This window comes from Cottoperca gobio, chromosome 15 (genome assembly GCF_900634415.1).
Source record: "Cottoperca gobio chromosome 15, fCotGob3.1, whole genome shotgun sequence".
Classification (NCBI taxonomy): Eukaryota; Metazoa; Chordata; class Actinopteri; order Perciformes; family Bovichtidae; genus Cottoperca; species Cottoperca gobio.
In genome coordinates this window covers 18104735-18124911 of record NC_041369.1, presented here as the reverse complement: position 1 = coordinate 18124911, position 20177 = coordinate 18104735, and the positions used below count along the sequence as shown (strand labels likewise).

Genomic DNA, 20177 nt, shown 5'->3' with positions numbered 1-20177 from the left:
GTCCACAGTACATGAAACTCCTGAGAGGCTTCAAAAAGCTTAGTGACATACAAGGGGACTGACATGGCTGTGATGTAAGAACACTGCAGTGAGAGAGCTCTGTACCTTCACTGTAAAGACTGTGCACCTGTCTTAGCATGTATTCAAAGTGGACTATTTCTGGCTGTACAAAAAGGAGCAATTTGTTATCACCTTCCCACTATGTCAGTTGTTCTTAAGATCCTCTACACAAAACTGTGTTAAGAAGTTTGAATAAAAGAGTGGAGAGACTTCAGTGTGTGCCAGTCTTGTTAGAGGCTACCTATCCTGTCCTGAATGCAACATTGACTAAAGGGACGGCTTAATTATTTACACGTTTCCAAATAAAAATCACTTACCTCTCTCTTAAGATGTGTTTTTCGGGTGTGAAGTTCAGTGGGAAAGGAAAGTTCTGTGATCCATTATTCGGAGCTAATGGCCTTGGAATGGTACAAAGTGCTCTTATGGAAAACAATTATTGTATTTCACTCTCCTTTAAATAGCTCGACTAATGTTAGGTAATGGTGACATGCATTATTAAGTTGCATTAAAATAGCATTCTTTTGCTTATTTATCGTCTTTGCTTGGATCCGGGACCCTGATTTTAGTTTTTAATTTATAGGATGTTGCTCGTCAACTGGCGTCTCACTCCTCAGCTTTGATCGTTCCTGACTAATAACACTAAAGAGCTTAGGGAGGTCGGGAAGGATCGTAGTCACGTCTGCATGTTTCCAAAAATACAATCCCAATGCAGTGTACAACCATTGTTTGTTTTGTGCAACATTAATGTTCTGTGTCATATTGTCATAAACACTAAGATATGTAAGTATAAAACAAGCTTGTGTATTACAGTGAGTTGCTTTTTACAGTCGACTATGTATCTGCGTCTCCTTGTTTTGTAACTGTAGTCACAGATGAACAAAGTAACTTTAGGTGAGGTAATCACTTTCTTCGCTGTTAATTATCCTAGTTTATTACATTCATCAGCTGTGCAATAAAAATCCAATTGCAAATATCATCAAAGATCCACAACATAAATTTCCCCAAGGTGCGAGGGTTTAGTTTATGTTCAGTACTTCCCCAAGGGCACCCTGCAGAAATGCGAAGTAATTTGTCTTCTGCTAAGATGTATTGTTTGAGAAGTGTTCTTCGGTGTCTTGTTAAAATGCTAACTAAGTTTGAATGTTCCTACAAACTGTCTTTGTTCAAATCTCGCTCACAATGTCATGCACTTACGCAGTTGCTTTGTTTCTTAAAATATATACTGATTTTTGTCTGGGCCGTCAAATGCTGTAGCTATATGTGGAAACCGGGCTAAAAATATCTGATTATGAGAAAGATGAATATTCTGGAGCTGCATATGTTGCCAGGGCTTCAAAAGAATGTAAATATGGACTAAACCCCAATCAATCAATCAACTTCCCTGTTTACTTTAAAGCCAAGCAAAGCCTTTTGTCATTTATTTGACAACAGCATAAGGGCTGAGCAAGATCTTTAATGTTGTAATGTTGTTTTTTTTAGTGTTAATGACTTATGTTTATGGATTTTTGTCTAAAAGGAAGAATTATTTTTGGCTTTATTATGCAAAGACAAAACAATTATTTGAGTAATACAAGCAATCACAATTGCTAAGAAGCTTTGAGCATCAGAGGGATATGACTTGATCAAGTTCAGGTTAGTATATTTACACAGCCTCTCATTACAAGGTGTGGTGGGTTGAATCCATGCGCACGTTATGTCCATTGCACTATTATATATAAAAATAGCAACTTTTCCAAAACCCTCGCTCTGAAGGTTCCTACGTCTTACTGAATGCCTGCACTCAGGAGGGTCTTCAGCCGGCTACGGTAGTCATACGATGTCGCACCTAGTTTTATTCCTGTTATTGATAATCCCACTAGCAACATTACAGCTCACAAAATGTGCAGCAGTCCAAAGAGGAAATGTGTCACAGGCACAGTTAAAGAGTAGCCACCACAGGATTTCACTGAACATGCCAACAATACAGTTATTATAGTAGAATGGGTCATAGAAAAGTGTGTGTGTGTGTGTGTGAGATGATACACCTCCACCAGCTCTTTGTGACAACCATTTTGGTTAACTGAATATATCCCAAGATAAAAGCACATGTCAGATATTAGGTTTTTAAATAATATTGCTATTATAATATTGCAAAAAAAAGAAAAAAGTAATTAAAATGTAAGTTTTGTACATTTATATACATACAAAAAAAACGCTGCATTGCAGCCTCGGGCACAGTGCTAGGGTTCTTCTAATTTAGTCCATATAACAAGGCTAATGTGCCAACTGGTGAGTCTCCTAGTGGGGACATTTGCTATTCCACTCATGGCTATAGCGTAAAGCTGTGGGACGCTAACTACATGCAGAGAGGAGCTCGCGGCCTCAGCACCATGGCAGATGGGAGTCGTGATTTGTTTTTAATGTGACACACGTGGGCCATCTTCTTGGAAGGGCCACCTGGTCTTGAATACTGACAGTGGAAAGTCAGAAGAGATTTGATCAGGTGTTGGATTATCACCGAGGACGGCAGATCTTTATCTCAGCTGACTTTTCTCTTGGTTTCATCATTTGCTGTATCTTTTGAGAGTCATTAGTTGATAGTAACATGGCAGTGATGAACTCGGGCTCTAAACTGTGTATAAAGACGTACATGCTTGGTTTCAATGGGCATATGTACATGTGTGCTTATGTAAAAGGTATGTCTGTACCTGTCTAAAGGTGCACTTCAGGCAGCTGGCACTTTTTTGTTTAATGCTGTGTCGATGGAGCAGATTAAGTGGTCTCAAGGTGTGTTTCCACAGCAACAGTGGCAAGGCAGGGTTCAGAGGAACTATTGTGAATCTTTTATAATGGACCTCATTACTCCTGCCCGGCTCCTTTTGTGAGATCCTTACAACGAAAGATCATGGAAAGGTAGGACAGCTTCCAAAATGTTTTCATTGTCCAACCTTTTCTTGGCCACATATCAAGACTCTGTAAAAGGCCACTGTTGGTTTGAAGTGGTGGCCTCATTACTGTTTGTTCTCCATCAATGTGTTAATATATAACACTAGATTTGTGTGGATCTTATGCGTGTATAAAATGAGCTAGTGTGTTGCTTCTTACAGTCGATGACTATACATCTGCGTGTCCTTGTGTTGTCACAGATGAACAAAATAACTAAGACTAAAGTCCACCACTTCAAACGAAGAGTGGCCTTTGGTTGCTAAGCCCTAAGAGCTGACCTTAAAACTATGGTTCATGGTTAATGCACTAATTATACTTTATTATATGGATGCATGGACAGATGTTTGTATCTTTCCAATTCAGATAATTCAGTATGGATCTCGATACGCAATCGACAGTCAGATCACTTTGTAACAATACAAAACACTGCAATGCAAAACCAATTTAATTCCAGCCATAAAGGTCTTGATTTTGCTCTTTTCAAATGGTAAATGTGTGACTAAAATAAATAAATAATATTCTGAGTTGTTATTTCCAATTCTGCATCAGAAATGCCTCTGAAAATGTCATCTTCTGCTGCACAAACAATAGTAAACGTTACAGTTACACTGGAAAACCTCTGCGCCGGATCAGTTTTACTTCTCAAATGCTGCAGACTGAGCATTGTTTACTCTAGTTCCCGTGTCAGTGTAATCCTTCTGAATTTAGTATTTTCAATAATGCTGTTTTGCTTCAGGAGCCAGGAGGAGTTTGTGTGGTTTAGAATTAGCATCACTGCTAAAGCTTTCCTCTTGTTTACTGCATAGCGGTGTTTGAAGAGACTGCAAATCGGCGTGTGTCTAAAGGATAGTCTGACATTTAATTTAGTGCGGGAATGTTGGGGATGTCCTGAATCAGGTATGGATTAATCTACCACTAGTATAGATTTAGATGCTGTAGATTGGTAGATATAGATTCACATAGATGTGTAAGTAGATAGGCGGACCGATACGTGCAGAGATTCAAATGCATTGAGTTATTAAGATTGATAGACTGAATGTAATGATACGTTTAAATGAGCAGATCTTTGTTTCTTTTGTGTTTATTGTTTTCCAGCTGTGAGGAAGGGTGGTTGTTCTTTCCACACATTGAATTAAGATCATTATCTAAACTGTAAGCTGCAGGGCGGGGATTCGCTTTACTTGCTAAGATCTGTACCCTGCGATGTGAGCAAATGAGAAAGTTGTTAATTACACAAACATTGTTTTATATGTCGGTGCTAGACTCACCCTTATTTTTGCAGGGACAAGTTTTAGTCCAGCTCGCGTGAAATGTGCCACAGTTGAAACGGCTAATTATTTTTTTTAAAAAGCAATTCAAGTACAATTTGGCTTCATTTGTGGTCTCTCTGTTGCTTACTACATCCTCCAAGATTATCATAAAGTTGAATCAGTGCCTCTATAAAAACAGTTTCGACAAAAACTGAACATTACAACAGTCATGAAAAGTAGGATTTACTGCGGTGACTGTTGCATTAGACTGAATGCGCTTTAGCTTGCTGTGCCTAATAAACTACAATCCAAATTAAAACGTGATTTTGAACTGTGACAATTAATTGTATTGAATGAATTTACACGAGTTCTCTCTTCACTTGCAGGAGATTCATCCTCAGTCGTCTTAGCCTTTGCCCGAACCTCCCCCACCTATTTTCACATCCTTTTAACCGCAGCTCCTCTCAATCCCTCGTTGGCTGTCACAGTTCTAAATTGGAGTTGGCATTCTCTGGCTGCCTTTGTGGCATTGCTACTGTATAAGAACATGCCTGCGGTACTTTGCCTCTCTGATTAGAGATCTTACTGTCGCCAGGCTTTGGCTGTATCAACAGTATAGAATATTCCTCAGATGTCACTCCAGGCTTCTCGTCTATGCCTCCTTCTCTAAAACCACGTTGCTCTCTGGGGGTGCTGAAGTGGGTTACATCTTCTCCTGAAGTGAAGAAAACACACAAAGCCGAAATTACTCTGCCTGCATGTCGATAACATTTAAGGTCTCAAATGGATTTTTAGGCTTTGGTGTGATACATTTTAAGAAAAGGGGAAAACCTTTGCTTAGTTCAATTGAAATAAGACTATGCATGATTAGGAAAGAGCTGAATAGGCGAAACAATGTAGGAATTGGACTGAGACATAAGAGGCTTTTGGGTTTAAGAGCTGCAAGTTTTGAATCCTAATGAGCAACTCCCTGAAGGACTGTAAGCACAGCATGTTTTTCTGAAAATTTTGAGATCTCAGCATCCAGGCGCTTTTCAATTAAAATGTTATTTCTCATTTTGAATGAACAAAATTAATCTGAACACTCGCAATTAGAGTTGGAACAAAACCAGCCATGAATTTTTAAGTCTCAATTTAGTGTTTTGTTGTATACAGTATATTTCAATTCCCATGAAGTAGAACATAGATAGATGTTAGAGAAAATAACTATCAGTGAATGACATCACAGTGGTACTATACATCCAGCACAGCTTTCAGTCTGTAACAGCAGCTCTCAAATACTTTAATATGTCAGCACACTTATGGATTTGTCACATCCATGCAGCAGAGCACAAACATCATTTAGCTTAACAAGGCTTTGTTTCTAGAGTGTCTGAAGTTGTCAAGTGTTCAGTTGTGCTGTGAACTGGGGCTGAACCTCTCAAGTGGTGAGTTCTGTTGTGCCCGGGGCTTCAACAGAACACTGCATCCCAGCTGGTACACATTAACGAACCAACACGATAGTACTTGACTTTGTTTTTTACCATTATGCCATCTGACAGGTTTTGTCTTGAACAATGAATGCAGTTCAAGGGGCTGTCATCTCTCCTGAACGTCAAGGTTGTTCTTCAAGGCAGACAATAGTTCTCATTGTCACATTCGTTTCAGGATCAGAGAGACATTGGAATAATTAGAATTAATGGATTATTCACAAATGATAGGATTTTGCCGTCACACAGATTACAGGATGGGATCTTTTGCTTTTAACTTTTCTGCGGTGTTTTGCTGTAAACAAAAAAAAAAAAGGTTGTTTCAAGTTGTGTGTCTTGTTAAAACAAACAGTCTCATTGTGTTATTCAGATGGTTCAAATACTAATGTAAAATCCATGTGAAAAAATGGATGATATGTTTTACAAAGCACATTACAACAGATATAATAATAAAGCTCAAACATGGGAATTAAATAATGTTTCCATATAAGTATATTTATTAAGAATCGTGTTTACTTAAAAAAGAAAACTCACACACTCACTCACACACATACACACTCAGACTCTCACACACACGCACACACACACTTACACACACACAGTTCCCTTTAATCTCTGCTGCTGCTGCTCTTTCTTTTTGTTCACCTTCTGCCTAAAGTGGTCCCTGCGGTTCTACGTTGAGCATTGTAGCGTTCATTTCTCAGAATCTTGCTTTGTTCCACACCTGCAAACACTCGCACACAGACACACTTTACATGCACAGGCCCTCCACTGTTTTATTGTGCCTGAAGGTTGTGTGACAAATTAGTGAAATATTTCATTTATTTTATTCCTTTATCGCATTTGAAAAGTTACTTGCAGCATGATATATACAGTATATCTCAAAAGTGAGTACACCCTTTAGATTTTTGCAAATATTCTGTTATATCCTTTCAGGGGATAACATTATCCTACTGAAACTTTGATATAACGTAAAGTAGTCAGTGTGCTGCTTGAATAACAGTATAGATTTATTGTCCTTTGAAAATTACTCAGTACACAGCTGTTAATGTCTAAACAGCTGGCAACAAAAGTGAGTACACCCCATAGTGAACATGTCTAAATTGTGCCCAAAGTGTCAATATTTTGTGTGACCACCATTGTTATCTAGCACTGCTTTAACCCTCCTGGGCATGGAATTCACCAGAGCTGCACAGGTTGCTTCTGGAATCTTCTTCCACTCCTCCACGACGACATCACGGAGCGCACGGATGTTGGACACCTTGCATGTTCACTATGGGGTGTACTCACTTTTGTTGCCAGCTGTTTAGACATTAACAGCTGTGTACTGAGTAATTTTCAAAGGACAATAAATCTATACTGTTATTCAAGCAGCACACTGACTACTTTAAGTTATATCAAAGTTTCAGTAGGATAATGTTATCCCCTGAAAGGATATAACAGAATATTTGCAAAAATCTAAAGGGTGTACTCACTTTTGAGATATACTATATATATATATATATATATATATATATATATATATATATATGAGATAAATAACAATATTAACTACAGTACCAGCATTGCGAATGTAATTAATGGACCAAACCTTGATGGACGTACAGCTTGATGAACAATATCCATTGTCGGTCCATGTGCACAGCGGACAATGGTTGGAATAAAAAAAGTGCTGTACTGTAAACCAATCGAGTTGTCTCTTTATGGACAAACGTGAACGTTTCCTGTAGTATAAATATACTGATCTGAGTTCAGCTGAGTGGTGTCACCATTATCCAACATGCCCACCATGCGAGTAATGAAGTATTTTGTTTTTACAACAATAGATGTTTCTCAGAGATCTTGTTGCCAAATAGGAAACCAAACCTTTAAGACAGATTAGTCCCCATGCCGCATGTTCTTGAACTGTTACTACATAAGTCCAGCATCTGTCTGGTTTTTAATAGCATCCATTGATACATTTGGCATAAACATTTCAATTCCAGGGCAATGTCTGAATACATATAGCCACAGTCTTTCATTTTAAGCATGAGAAGTGGCATTTCAACTGTTGAGGTGAATATTGCTCTTGCACTGGTGTGGTTCTCTTGCAGTTTGATGAGCTCAGTCTGGGAAGGAGAGGAGCATTAAAATCAGGTCATGATCTTTAGGTTAGGAGATTGATTGGCAGCCGTTATTATTGATGAGCATGGTGTTGAGTTAAAATGTAACACGTTTCCGCCGGTTATCTGTTGAGACATCAGTCTTCATTGCGTTGCGTGAAAGGGATTCATTTAGACACTAATTGTAGCAATTTGCTGAAGAGGGTATGCATTAAGATGTTAAGCATGGCAGATGTCAAATGTGTGCAGTCTCGTGACCGGTGTATGAACTTCATAATGAGATGGACGCTTTATGGTAATTCCACGGGGGGGGGTTAGTTTCACCTGTACCTGTTAAGTAACCAAATTAAAGTCCAATTTCAGCTGTAACCTGATTTCTAAAGGTGATATATATAACATAACACTGTAAACATTATTTATCCTTGAAAAAGATGATTTAAATTTGAAGTGTGTAACTGGGTTTTCACATTTGCCTGACAAAGACAAAGAAAGTATCACCGTGACAGCCGAGCGGCGGCAAGGTCTGTCCTCGCATTCAAACAATTCCATTCAATGTCTGACTTAAACTAAAACTTTCACAAAGTAGCCAATTTAAGTTTTTATAAGGTCTCCACCACTGAACATTTATAAAATACTAACAGTAGAAGCCAGTAGATTTCTAGCACAACTTCACAAACCTCCAAGGTTTCTTCTCGACAGGAGGAAAAGTGAAGAAGTCAAAAGTGTAGTGAGACTTCACAGCTTTTCTTTACAGTGCGACTGATTTCATTTTAAGAGGTCAAAACTCCAGCAGCACGTGTGGTATAAAGATCAACTTCATTGTCAGACATTGGATGACCCTGATAAAGACTAAATGCGTTGGTCTTACCTTACCTTACCTGTCAGCATTGGCCATTTGTGTTTCTTCAGAGTTGACTCTCTTGTGCCACAGAATCTGACAGGTTACAGATCTATTGATCCGACACTGGCAAAAGTTTCTCCATGTTTTATGTCACTTTCAAAATCTCTGAAATGAGTGAAGACATTGACGTAAATCCACTAGCATTGGACATTATTATTCGCATCTGTGCTCATTCATTCTCACATCAAATATTCAGCTTGTATATAGCTGGTGTGCTCAGCATAGCATCATTTATCATGGCTGGTTTGTCCAATAACCTTGAGGCTGTCTGATTTTGATGCATTCCTTGATGTTTATTCCTACCCTGACCCTTCGGTCCAGCACCTTCTCTGTGATCCAGGATGTCTTGATTTACAAATTGAGCTCCAGAGATGCCTGAGGGGTGACTGACGGGCACTATTGTAAGATTTCACTGAATTGCACACAATGTTCTTAACTGTCCTTCTATCTTTGTCTGTCCTCTCTCTTTCTATTTGTCACTGCAGGCTGTGGAAACCAACCTGGCGTCCAAGGACAGTCACTGGGTCTATGCCAATGAGGTGAGGCCAAACACAAACACACTTGTATGCACCTGAGTGAATATAGTTAGTGTCTGTGTTACGTTGCCTCCGTCAACAAAGACTCATTTGCTGCCAAGGCACACACACAAACACATGTAAACCTAAAACACAGTCACACTGCGTACTTTCATATTCATCTAAATTAGCAGCACATTCGTTTTTTTATCTTGGCTGCCTGAGGGACTGGGCCTTCATTTGATATTGTATAATTGTCCTCCCTTTAACTGTTGTTTGTGTCTTTCCCTCCTCTTTGCTAGTGCCCCGTGTGTCTGACATTGACCTAAATAGTCTTCTAAAGTGGCTGTATCAGCACAAAATTCAGGTGCACTTTGTTTACACTGAGCAGTGGACTCTGTCTTTAGCTTTAATGCCTCAGCGCTGCATTTCCATTGATTCAGAGTGATTTGAAGATAAGGGGGGAGTCACAGGATTGGCCCGATACTAACTAGCAGTGGATGAAAGACATTAGATAAAAGGTTTCACGTCTTTGAGTTACCTGGAATATTAGGAACGTCCTGTCTAACACACACACACACACACACACACACACACACACACACACACACACACACACACACACACACACATGAATGTGTTTTAATGTTTAAATGTCACCTCCTCGCTGTGGTAAACATCTAAAACATGACACGCATTGATCCATAATCCATGGAGCATGATTAATGTGCAGATGCGGCCCAGATAGCCATGTTATTAAAACAACATTCAATGTTCAGATCCTGTTTGGCAAATGAACTCTTGATAGAGAAGTTGAAAACACATATTGTCCACAGCGCACATTAGACGTTAATTAAGTATGAAATAGTTTGTCATTTGCGCTTTAGTTTGAAATTCACGTTGCAGCATTTCAGTGTATATCAGTAGCATATTGGTATATTGTATTTCAATGATGATTTACAAAAGTTAATGAGGCTCAATGTGTTGGAAACCTCCTGGTATGTGGAAGCCTAAATTACCTCATTTTAGACTATAATGAGATTTTATAAAATAACTTCCTTGCATGTTCTAAATCATGTCCAGCGTGCATTTCAGCACACTCATAACTGCAGTATTGATTTACAATCGCTGATTAGACCTTGATTTTCTTTTAAACTTTTTCTGCGTCTGGAAACTTATGTCATATTATTTTGTTGATATGTCTCCAAAAAAGGAGTAATTAGTCTCAAACAAGATGATAAGATGGGGACTGTTCACATACAGACTCATGCAGGCCTTTCAATCAATTACCACAGACTCCTACCAAGACATTAGCTGTAATTGCATCAGACTCTGGGAAAGTGTGAACTAATGGCGTGTTAATTTCTCTTGCACTCCCTTAATGGTTGATGTGATGTGGCTTACTGTAGAGTTATCTCTCCCTGGTACACATAGGGGAAGAATGTGCCTAGTTGTACCTGTGAACTATGAGACATATCTCCGGTCCCTGTTATTGCTCTCTTTCTAAAGACAGTGATTATCTTTTCTTCTTCCTGTAATTTTTGATTATATTTTTCTGTCCTCTCTCTGTTTCCTTGCCTTTCAATCCATCACCCAAGATAAACTGTGCTGACTATCACCTCCGAATTGAGAATAACATATAGCTGTTGGAAAAGGCTAACAAGAAAACTCAATTGCTACTTATGGTGGCCTACTTTTTCTCAAAGGCGTTGGTCGGCTTCCAGAGAGAAAAAAGTGAAAACTCTGAGCAACTTTTTTCATCAAGCCTTTTACATGTTCGCACTTCTATCAACAAGAGTCACCATGTAAATTAAATCTGGGCATACATCTAACAGCAAATGATTTACCCACAATTCTTTCTTATCTCTAAAGAGGAAGGTGGTTTAAAGGAAGGTGTAACGCCAATTTGTTTCCATTAGCCTGTGATGTGATTTCCTCTCCTAACATGGCTGATAGCACAAAGACTGTACACAAGGTTTTTTAATGAATTCCAACACGTGAGAGGACAGACAAACACACTGATTGTTAGAATGATATTCTCTGATGTTTATATGTTATTATAGAACAACTGTAAATGATTTTCCTTCAGAAGCAGCTGTTGGTGAATTCTGTATTCTGGCTACACAGCTACGTTATACTAGATACTGTTTCTTGCACGCATGGAAATCCTGTCAGCCTGACCAGATGCAGTCCGGCTGTATCACAAAATCCTGCAGAGAAATAACGGATTTCCATGTTACCTTTTGCTCCTGTATGTGTCGACAGTCCCTGCGGACAGTAGCTCCCGTTCTGCAGCCTGTTCATGAATGAGTTGTGACATTCATTTTAACCAGGTGATCTTGAACCGCACTGCAGCCTGCCCACCCCATCAGCTCCCAGAGGCTCCAGCCAGCCTTTACACCCCATACAGTCAGTGAGGTCTCACATTTCATTCAACTCTCATGACAAGCGTTTATGCTAATCTGACACCAGCGGCAGCATGTGGCACGATGAATGTAGCTGTCAAGCTAGAAATGCGATAAGAGCACCGAGTGAGATGGATACAGACGGAACATAATGATGAGGGAGTAAGATCACAAGTCGGGAAACAATAAAGTGTTACGGACTAACAGGATAACTTAAGCATTACAGCAAGACAATATTACATACAGTAACCTCAGGTTCAAATATGCAGTAATAGGTTAAAGGCTATTCACACATGGATGTAGTCCAGCAATCACACTTACATAAAGTTGTGGGATGCAGCAGAGCTTGACATCTCCTGACATTTAGTCCTTAGTATCGGCCAAACTCCAAAACCTCTGCATTTGTTTCCCATAATGCATCCCAGTAGTTTATTATTAGACCTTCCATGTTCTGGTCTTTTAAACTTGACAGTTTGAACTAAAGATTTTCTCAGACTTAACAAAGCTCCCTCCAGAGCCACACAATTATAAAACGGTCGTAGGTAAAATGAGTGGAGTGCCTTTTCTTTATAAAAACAAACTTTTCTCTTAACAAACTTTTCCTCAGTTGCAAATATTTTTAGTTTTGATATTGATAAATCCATTTTTAAAACCAAAGGAGTGGGTTTGAGTGGCACACAGTTCATGAGCCCTCAGGGTATGAAACTTATTCAACACACAAATGACCAACGTAATGTTACAAACTAGTGTAAGACGTGTGGCTTGATGTGAGCAGGAGGGACGACGGGCAGGCGTGCTTCTCCATGAAGCACCCACCAAACCAAGCTACAGCTGCCAGCACACAGAAGGTTGTCTGCCTCTGACACTGTCTGGTGGACTCAGATGGATTGGGAGAACTTGTTGTTGTTTTTTCCCTTCGAAGGCGGGACGCTGACACCTCAGAATGTTTGATGGATTAGGTGGCTGTGCCTGCCGTGACAGACAGAGTCGAGGAGGACAGTCATGATATGACTGATGTCTCGGGTAACTGCCCGTCAAACAACTGAAATGGAACCCCCTTTTCTTCTGACGCAATCTCTGCCACACCAGACTGTGGGAGAGGAAGGTGGATTACTGAGAAAGCCACTTACGAGAAATAGAAATATTTCATTTTCCAATTAGCTTATTGATTACTCAACTACTGTATAGCTTTGCATTCATCAAAACCTTGGATTTGCTGTTCTGATCTTTTGTACCATTAACCAAATTGAGAAATTCTGCAGAACTCCGATTCAGATGTCCAAAGATGATGTACTAACCCACACACGGTGACCACAGGAGACATCCTGCTTCATGGTCATGAATCTAAAGACAGGCAGCTCCCGTCACTAACCACCTTATCTAAATGTTACAGCGGTTACAGTTACGCTCATTTCGTGTCACTGGGGTTATTAGGGGGGCAATTCAAATCACGCATAGCGTGTTTCATAGAATAAGACCCACTGCACCTAATGTAAGTTCCCTCATAGCAGTGCCACCCTCAGCACCAAACCACATATAGATACTACACTGCACTTAAGAACAAGGAGCGATGTAATGGGATGATTTTCATAGTAACACTGTACTGTAAAAATGTAACATTAATTAATGAAATAATATAAATAATTAAGTCATTTCACATTATGCATTTGAGATATCCTCCATTTAAGCAGCCAATCTGATCTTACATTCACAGTGCTACCCTCTTAGGTTAAAACCTGTGTGCTTGTCCTTCAGCTGGATTGGTGAATGTTTGCCTCAAAACAAACAGGGTGGCATAGAGGTGGTCGGCGACCTGCCCAGACCCCAGGATATTACAAATGGTTCTTCCTTTGTTTCAGTTTCATTTGAAGGCCTTCTCTTTCATGACCTGTGAGTCTACTGCTTTCCTTTTTTTTTGATTTTTAGTAGTGGCGTTACGTTCACACACACAGATGTTTAACTGGACGCAACTGTTTTAATTACAGGCAGTACTGATTACAACACATTTCACCACACAACATGCTGCTGCACAAAATAACCTCACGTCATAGAAAACCGGAACTCCTTCTCCCGACACAGCATTCCTCCGACTAATTGAAACGTGTTCATCCCTGTCCAGCCTCTTTACATCCACATCTGCTCACCAAAGCTGCACAAAATTCAAGCTGTTTCATAAACTCAAAGGCCGTAGACTTATAGTGTATCATAGTTCACAGTGATTCACCCACCATAAGATAGCATGGATATTTAAAAAGAAATATAAACTTTGATCTGCTGGGGAAATTACATAGTATCACAAAATCAGCCGTTGCAAGTCAAATTTAATAATCCTTTTTACTGGCAGTGCTTGTAAGTATTATTAATAAAGCCCAATATAACCCTAGTTTAATAATCATTAGCAGAAAATACCAGTTTCAGAATTAAACGAGTCAAAAAAGTGACTAAAGAGCTGCTGCTAATGTAAGTCTCTGCGATTGCACCTGTTATTTTCCCTCTACTGTATATTATACTTCACTATGTATGTAATCTTAGTCTCATTTAAGAGTTATAATTTCAGATCATAATGCTATTAAAGTAAATACTTGGTGCATGCTGCAACAAGGTCAGTGTAGGTACATGCAGTGCCGTTGAGCATGTAACAGCTCTAGTATTTAAATACTAAATGTAAATAGATGATGGCTGTGCTTCATGGTTTTAAGGCACAATATAACAGCAGTGTCTCCTAAATGCTTTGTCACATGAATGATGTGTTGTATTTGTCCACACTGTGGAAAAACAAGTCATTATCGTGTCTCTGCTCTCTTTGCTGTATGCTGCCATTTATTGGATTCCAAGTACAATGTACAACAGCACTGACTGAACAGGACATGGCATTGGTTTAAACCCTTCAATTTAGCATAATTTGCATCGTTATTATTTGTATTGTTTGATGAGGGAAGCTTCAAATTTAATATAAGTGAGATATATTTTCAATAATTTAGTGTCACAACTCGGCAGAGGACTTCTGCCTCGTGTTATTTAATGCGTGTGATGTTTTATTTTATTTCTACACCTCTTACTCGGTTCTATCAACTGGATAATAAAGTAATCTTCAGGTTATTTTCTACCAAACTAATTACCTATTACCTTTAACACAACACGTGTGTTTTATAGACAAGTACAGCTCATAATAATGTCATACTCCCTTTACTTGTCAATTTAGTTGCCTGCAACTTCAAAAAGCACCTTAACTTCTAATTAAATCATCATTACCGGTAATCTTTTGTATTTATTTCTAGTGAAAGATTAATGGTATTGACTGAGCAGCACAGAGGATAATCTGTCATCTGAACTTGATTTGGGAACGTCTTGGTCGTCTGCCGTCATTGAAACATGTCCACGCTGTATTCACACTTTCAGCAGTGTGGGTGGGTTACTGCCAAAATGCTTAACACCTGATCTGATTATGTAACTGTACATTTATGATGTTATATGCTCGTGTCCAGACATTTCAGAAGTAATATCGTGATTCGACTTGCTATCATAATCCCATAGAGTACACCGTTTAGATTAGTAATGCTTCTCTAGTGCTTCTAAAAGTCCTTGCTGTTACAGTCCTTTGTGTTCTTTATACACTACTACTACAAGTGAAAATTATCAAATCGTCTGGACTTTCTCCACAATCAGAGATTTAAAAAAACAAAACACGTCAGACATGTCTCATCGGCCCGGGTCAGGTTATGACACAAATGTCACCCATGATGGTGACAGAACACTTGGACTGGGTGGCGCTGGAAGTTATTAGTTTGGACGTGAGGGTTCGACTCCGTGAACCATGTAGCATAATTCATCTGATTAATGTGTCACGGCGACTCATGAATATTCATTTTCTTCCACCTGACTGAGTCAGAAAAAGAGTCGGAGGACAAAACTAAATGAGCTAGAATCACCTGAGGAGTGTTTCACTCGCGCTTGCACGCAGATGAACGATGTGGGAATACTGGCTCTGGAAGAAAGAACCCATATAATCAATTCAGTGTGCTCATTATAAATGCATTGAAAGTCAAATATAAATATTAACAAGAAAAAAGGAATTTCAGAGGAAGTTAAAACAGTTTGGACAAATAATGTGCGAAAAAAAGCAAGATTGACTGCAGAGAAGGACATAAGACAGGAGCGATTAATGGTGAGGGAGGACAGAGACCAGCGGTAACAGCGGAGAGGTCGATACCACAGGGAGAGATCAAAATTTCCGATTAGAAAAATAGATGGGAAGCATGGATTCAGGCGGCATGTGTGGTTAAAGATTATATCAACGCAGAGCTGCTTAAGTTTTGACTCGACAGTAACCTCACCGCTTTATTGTCAGATAGTATATGAACCAAACATTTCCCCAGAGACTCACAGTCTGCCTCGGCATTGACTAACGTCCTGCGCTGCAGACATCTCCGTGTCTCATGAATATTGATCCGACCCTACACACATGCATTCCCCCACAGAAGAGGGCCAAGGTCACCAGCACTACTATTGTGAGGGATATACTATAAGTGTTCATCGATTTGCCAATCTAATGTGGATAACAAAATAATAGTTTCCTAGATGATGAATTATATGTTAGAAATGAAACGTGGGAAAAGCAATTGATTCCATTTTTTCCTGTCTGTCTTTTCGCCTGAAGCATCCGGGCTCCACAGTCATGGTTGCTAGGTCTTTAAAAAGAAAATAGGCAAACAAACATCACAAAGAAAGAAAACTACATATATGTTTTATATTTATTGCCCACTTTCCGTTGCTACATGAGGTGATGTTGGCTCTTTCAGCCGTCTGAGAGTAGAGAGTAGATTCATCCGTCTAAGCAGAATCAAGACAGATTGGACGACAATCGAGATGATGGACAAGCAGATATTGGTGTCACTTGAGGGGACCCACAATCCAAGACGTCAATGCTGAAAGGCATATAGATCGGTGGTGGGAATCAGCACAAAGGTTCAGAGATGAACATGAATGATCTGTAAAGAACCTGACGACGGCTGCACTACTGGTACAGTATATCTCAAAAGTGAGTACACCCTTTAGATTTTTGCAAATATTCTGTTATATCCTTTCAGGGGATAACATTATCCTACTGAAACTTTGATATAACTTAAAGTAGTCAGTGTGCTGCTTGAATAACAGTATAGATTTATTGTCCTTTGAAAATTACTCAGTACACAGCTGTTAATGTCTAAACAGCTGGCAACAAAAGTGAGTACACCCCATAGTGAACATGTCTAAATTGTGCCCAAAGTGTCAATATTTTGTGTGACCACCATTGTTATCTAGCACTGCTTTAACCCTCCTGGGCATGGAATTCACCAGAGCTGCACAGGTTGCTTCTGGAATCTTCTTCCACTCCTCCACGACGACATCACGGAGCGCACGGATGTTGGACACCTTGCACTCCTCCACCTTCCTCTTGAGGATGCCCCACATGTGCTCAATTGGGTTTAGGTCTGGAGACATACTTGGCCAGTCCATCACCTTAACCTTCAGCTTCTTCAGCAAGGCCGTTGTCATCTTGGAGGTGTGTTTAGGGTCATTATCATGTTGGAAAACTGCCCTACGGCCCAGTTTCCGAAGAGAGGGGATCATGCTCTGCTGCAGGATGTCACAGTATATATTGGAATTCATGTGTCCCTCAATGAAATGCAGCTCCCCAGTGCCGGCAGCACTCATGCAGCCCCAGACCATGATGCTGCCACCACCATGCTTGACTGTAGGCAAAACACATTTGTCTTGGTACTCCTCACCAGGGTGCCGCCACACACGCCGGACACCATCTGACCCAAACAGGTTTATTTTGGTCTCATCAGACCACAGGACATGGTTCCAGTAACTCATGTTCTTGGATTCATTGTCTTCAGCAAACTGTTTGCGGGCTTTCTTATGCATCGGTTTCAGAAGGGGCTTCTGTCTGGGGCGACGGCCATACAAACCGATTTGATGCAGTGTGCGGCGTATGGTCTGGGCACTGACAGGCTGACATCCCACTTCTGCAACCTCTGCAGCAATGCTGGAAGCACTCGCACGTCTATTTTTGGAAACCAACCTCTGGATATGACGCTGAGCACGTGGACTCAACTTCTTTGGTCGACCCTGGCGAGGCCTGTTCCGAGTGGAACCTGTCCTGGAAAACCGCTGTATGATCTTAGCCACTGTGCTGCAACTCATTTTCATGGTGTTGGCAATCTTCTTATAGCCAAGGCCATCTTTGTGAAGCGCAATAATCCTTTTTTTCAGCCGCTCAGAGAGTTCCTTGCCATGAGGTGCCATGTTGTCCAGCATTCAGAGAGAATTGTGCCCAAAACACCAAATTTAACAGCCCTGCTTATCATTTACACCTGAATCCTTGTAACACTAACGAGTCACATGACACCAGGGCGGGAAAACAACATCATTGGGCACAATTAGGACATGTTCACTATGGGGTGTACTCACTTTTGTTGCCAGCTGTTTAGACATTAACAGCTGTGTACTGAGTAATTTTCAAAGGACAATAAATCTATACTGTTATTCAAGCAGCACACTGACTACTTTAAGTTATATCAAAGTTTCAGTAGGATAATGTTATCCCCTGAAAGGATATAACAGAATATTTGCAAAAATCTAAAGGGTGTACTCACTTTTGAGATATACTGTATATTGCATTCGAGGAATTGATGGTGGACACGTTTAACAGATAACACTTAAGGTTCAAATTCTGTAAAGTATCAGGTAAAAATAAAAGATATTCTTGTTTGGTTACTGTAATAATGGTTGTATTTCATGTCACATTTTCATCCTTAAACTGATGTATAACTGCATACTATCGTGACGGGAAATATTTGTAGAACTAAACTCCTCCTGTTGTTTTCATATTCAGGAGGTGAGTGATGCAGACATCATGGAGCTGGTTCACAGCTCTCTGGGACGGATGACCATCATTCGTCAGATCTTCCCATTGTGGAGAGACACCAACGTTCGCTGTATGAGGAACAATCATCGCATCTCCTCCCTGCTCTGTGACCCGCAGGAAGGCTATCTGCAGTCCCTGGAGGTAAAACACGTTACCAAATTACACTGAAAACTGTTAACATATCTATTTTTAGATTTTCTGCTACATAACAAGTAGACACAAACAGCCTCTTGACAGAAGTGAGTGAGTTAGTGATGTATTGTGTCATGCACATACGAGACCTTTGCACAAAAAAACAATCTGCCACAAAAAGGTTCAAAAATCATCTAACCAGGAGCACATCCGAAATGAAGAGCATTTTACTAAAATATTTATCCCTTAAATCGTGTGCTGAGCAATAAAACCTCAAATACATAATGAGTGTTTATTGTATTTAGTGTATATTGTGACATAATGCACCATGCTCTGAGGACAGACTGGGACAAATATGCAGAAACCTTTAGTGTCAACTGTGATTGTATTTATTCTTGAAAGGTAGATGTCAAAGGTTGAGTTAGAATTTACAGGAAAGCAACTTTGTCCTTTGACAACAATCTGCATGTTTTATCCACAGCAGCCAACAGGAGGGACACTTGTTGTCAGCCGGAGTGGCAGAACCATAAAACGAGCACGATCTTTTTTTCTCCCGTGCCGTGTACAGCACATGTGCTGTCAGGACTTGTGTGCATGATTCCTGCTTGATCACATGTATTTTACAGTTTCAGCAGTGACTGTACAGCATGTAGGACAGCATAGGCATCTATAGTATCTGCCAAGCATCACATGAATGCAAATATTAGCTGATTATGTATGCAACTGAATATAGATTAACTCCCTAGATAAGGCTATTATGCGGGGCATGAATGCTCATGAATATTAATGACTTGAGCTCAATGTGACTGGAGAATAACATGGAGAGTAAAATATCATTTTAAAGTGGGAACTAAACTTGTTTTTCATTAACTTGCAAATCTACTTAAAACTGAATATATTCAAATTGTAGAAAGCCTAAAAACAATACATTAGTTTGTTAATAAACTATTATCACAGGCTTAACACATGCTTCCATTGCGTAAAGTACTCTATGCTCTTAAAGAGATTAAGCCATCTATGATGTGTCTACCAGGTACCCAACCTGAGGTAAAGTTTGGATGACAATGCGAGTCAATAAAGGAAGACATGCCCTCCAGCACCTGCACAGCTTTGTTATCTCTCTAGCACAATGTCATTCCCTATGTTGAGTCTTCGTAGTAACCTTATTCACCCTGCCACTTATTGCTTTCTATAGTGAGTTAAGAGCACCTCCTTACACCTCTAAGACTTTTCTTTTGATCAATCCATTAGCAGTGCAAGGACTGTGTTTCCTGTAGCTCTATTGAAATGTTCCTTTTCCTTTTTATCCATACTCCATTGAGATAGCGAAAGCACGGGGTGTGTGCTCCCACAGTTCTCAATAATTCACATGAAAGAGGATTTAATATTGGGTAATAGCAGTGTAAGCATTCATCAGAATAGTTAAACGCCGAGGAGATTGCAGTGCTTTTCCTCTACTAATTCCTTTTACAAGAAGTCAGCTGTGGTGTGTCCTCAGATATCCA

General features: G+C 39.8%; 1 protein-coding gene across 2 annotated transcripts in view; it reads left to right on the top strand.

The window, feature by feature from the left end:
- Window positions 1–20177, top strand: part of LOC115020352 (glutamate receptor ionotropic, delta-1-like) — a 197792-nt gene that overhangs the window by 146884 nt on the left and 30731 nt on the right. For both annotated transcript variants that reach the window (XM_029450322.1, XM_029450323.1), the window contains exons 5-6: window positions 9193–9246; window positions 18508–18681. In XM_029450322.1, coding sequence (XP_029306182.1) covers window positions 9193–9246; window positions 18508–18681 — 228 coding nt within the window. The remainder of the gene's footprint in view (window positions 1–9192; window positions 9247–18507; window positions 18682–20177) is intronic.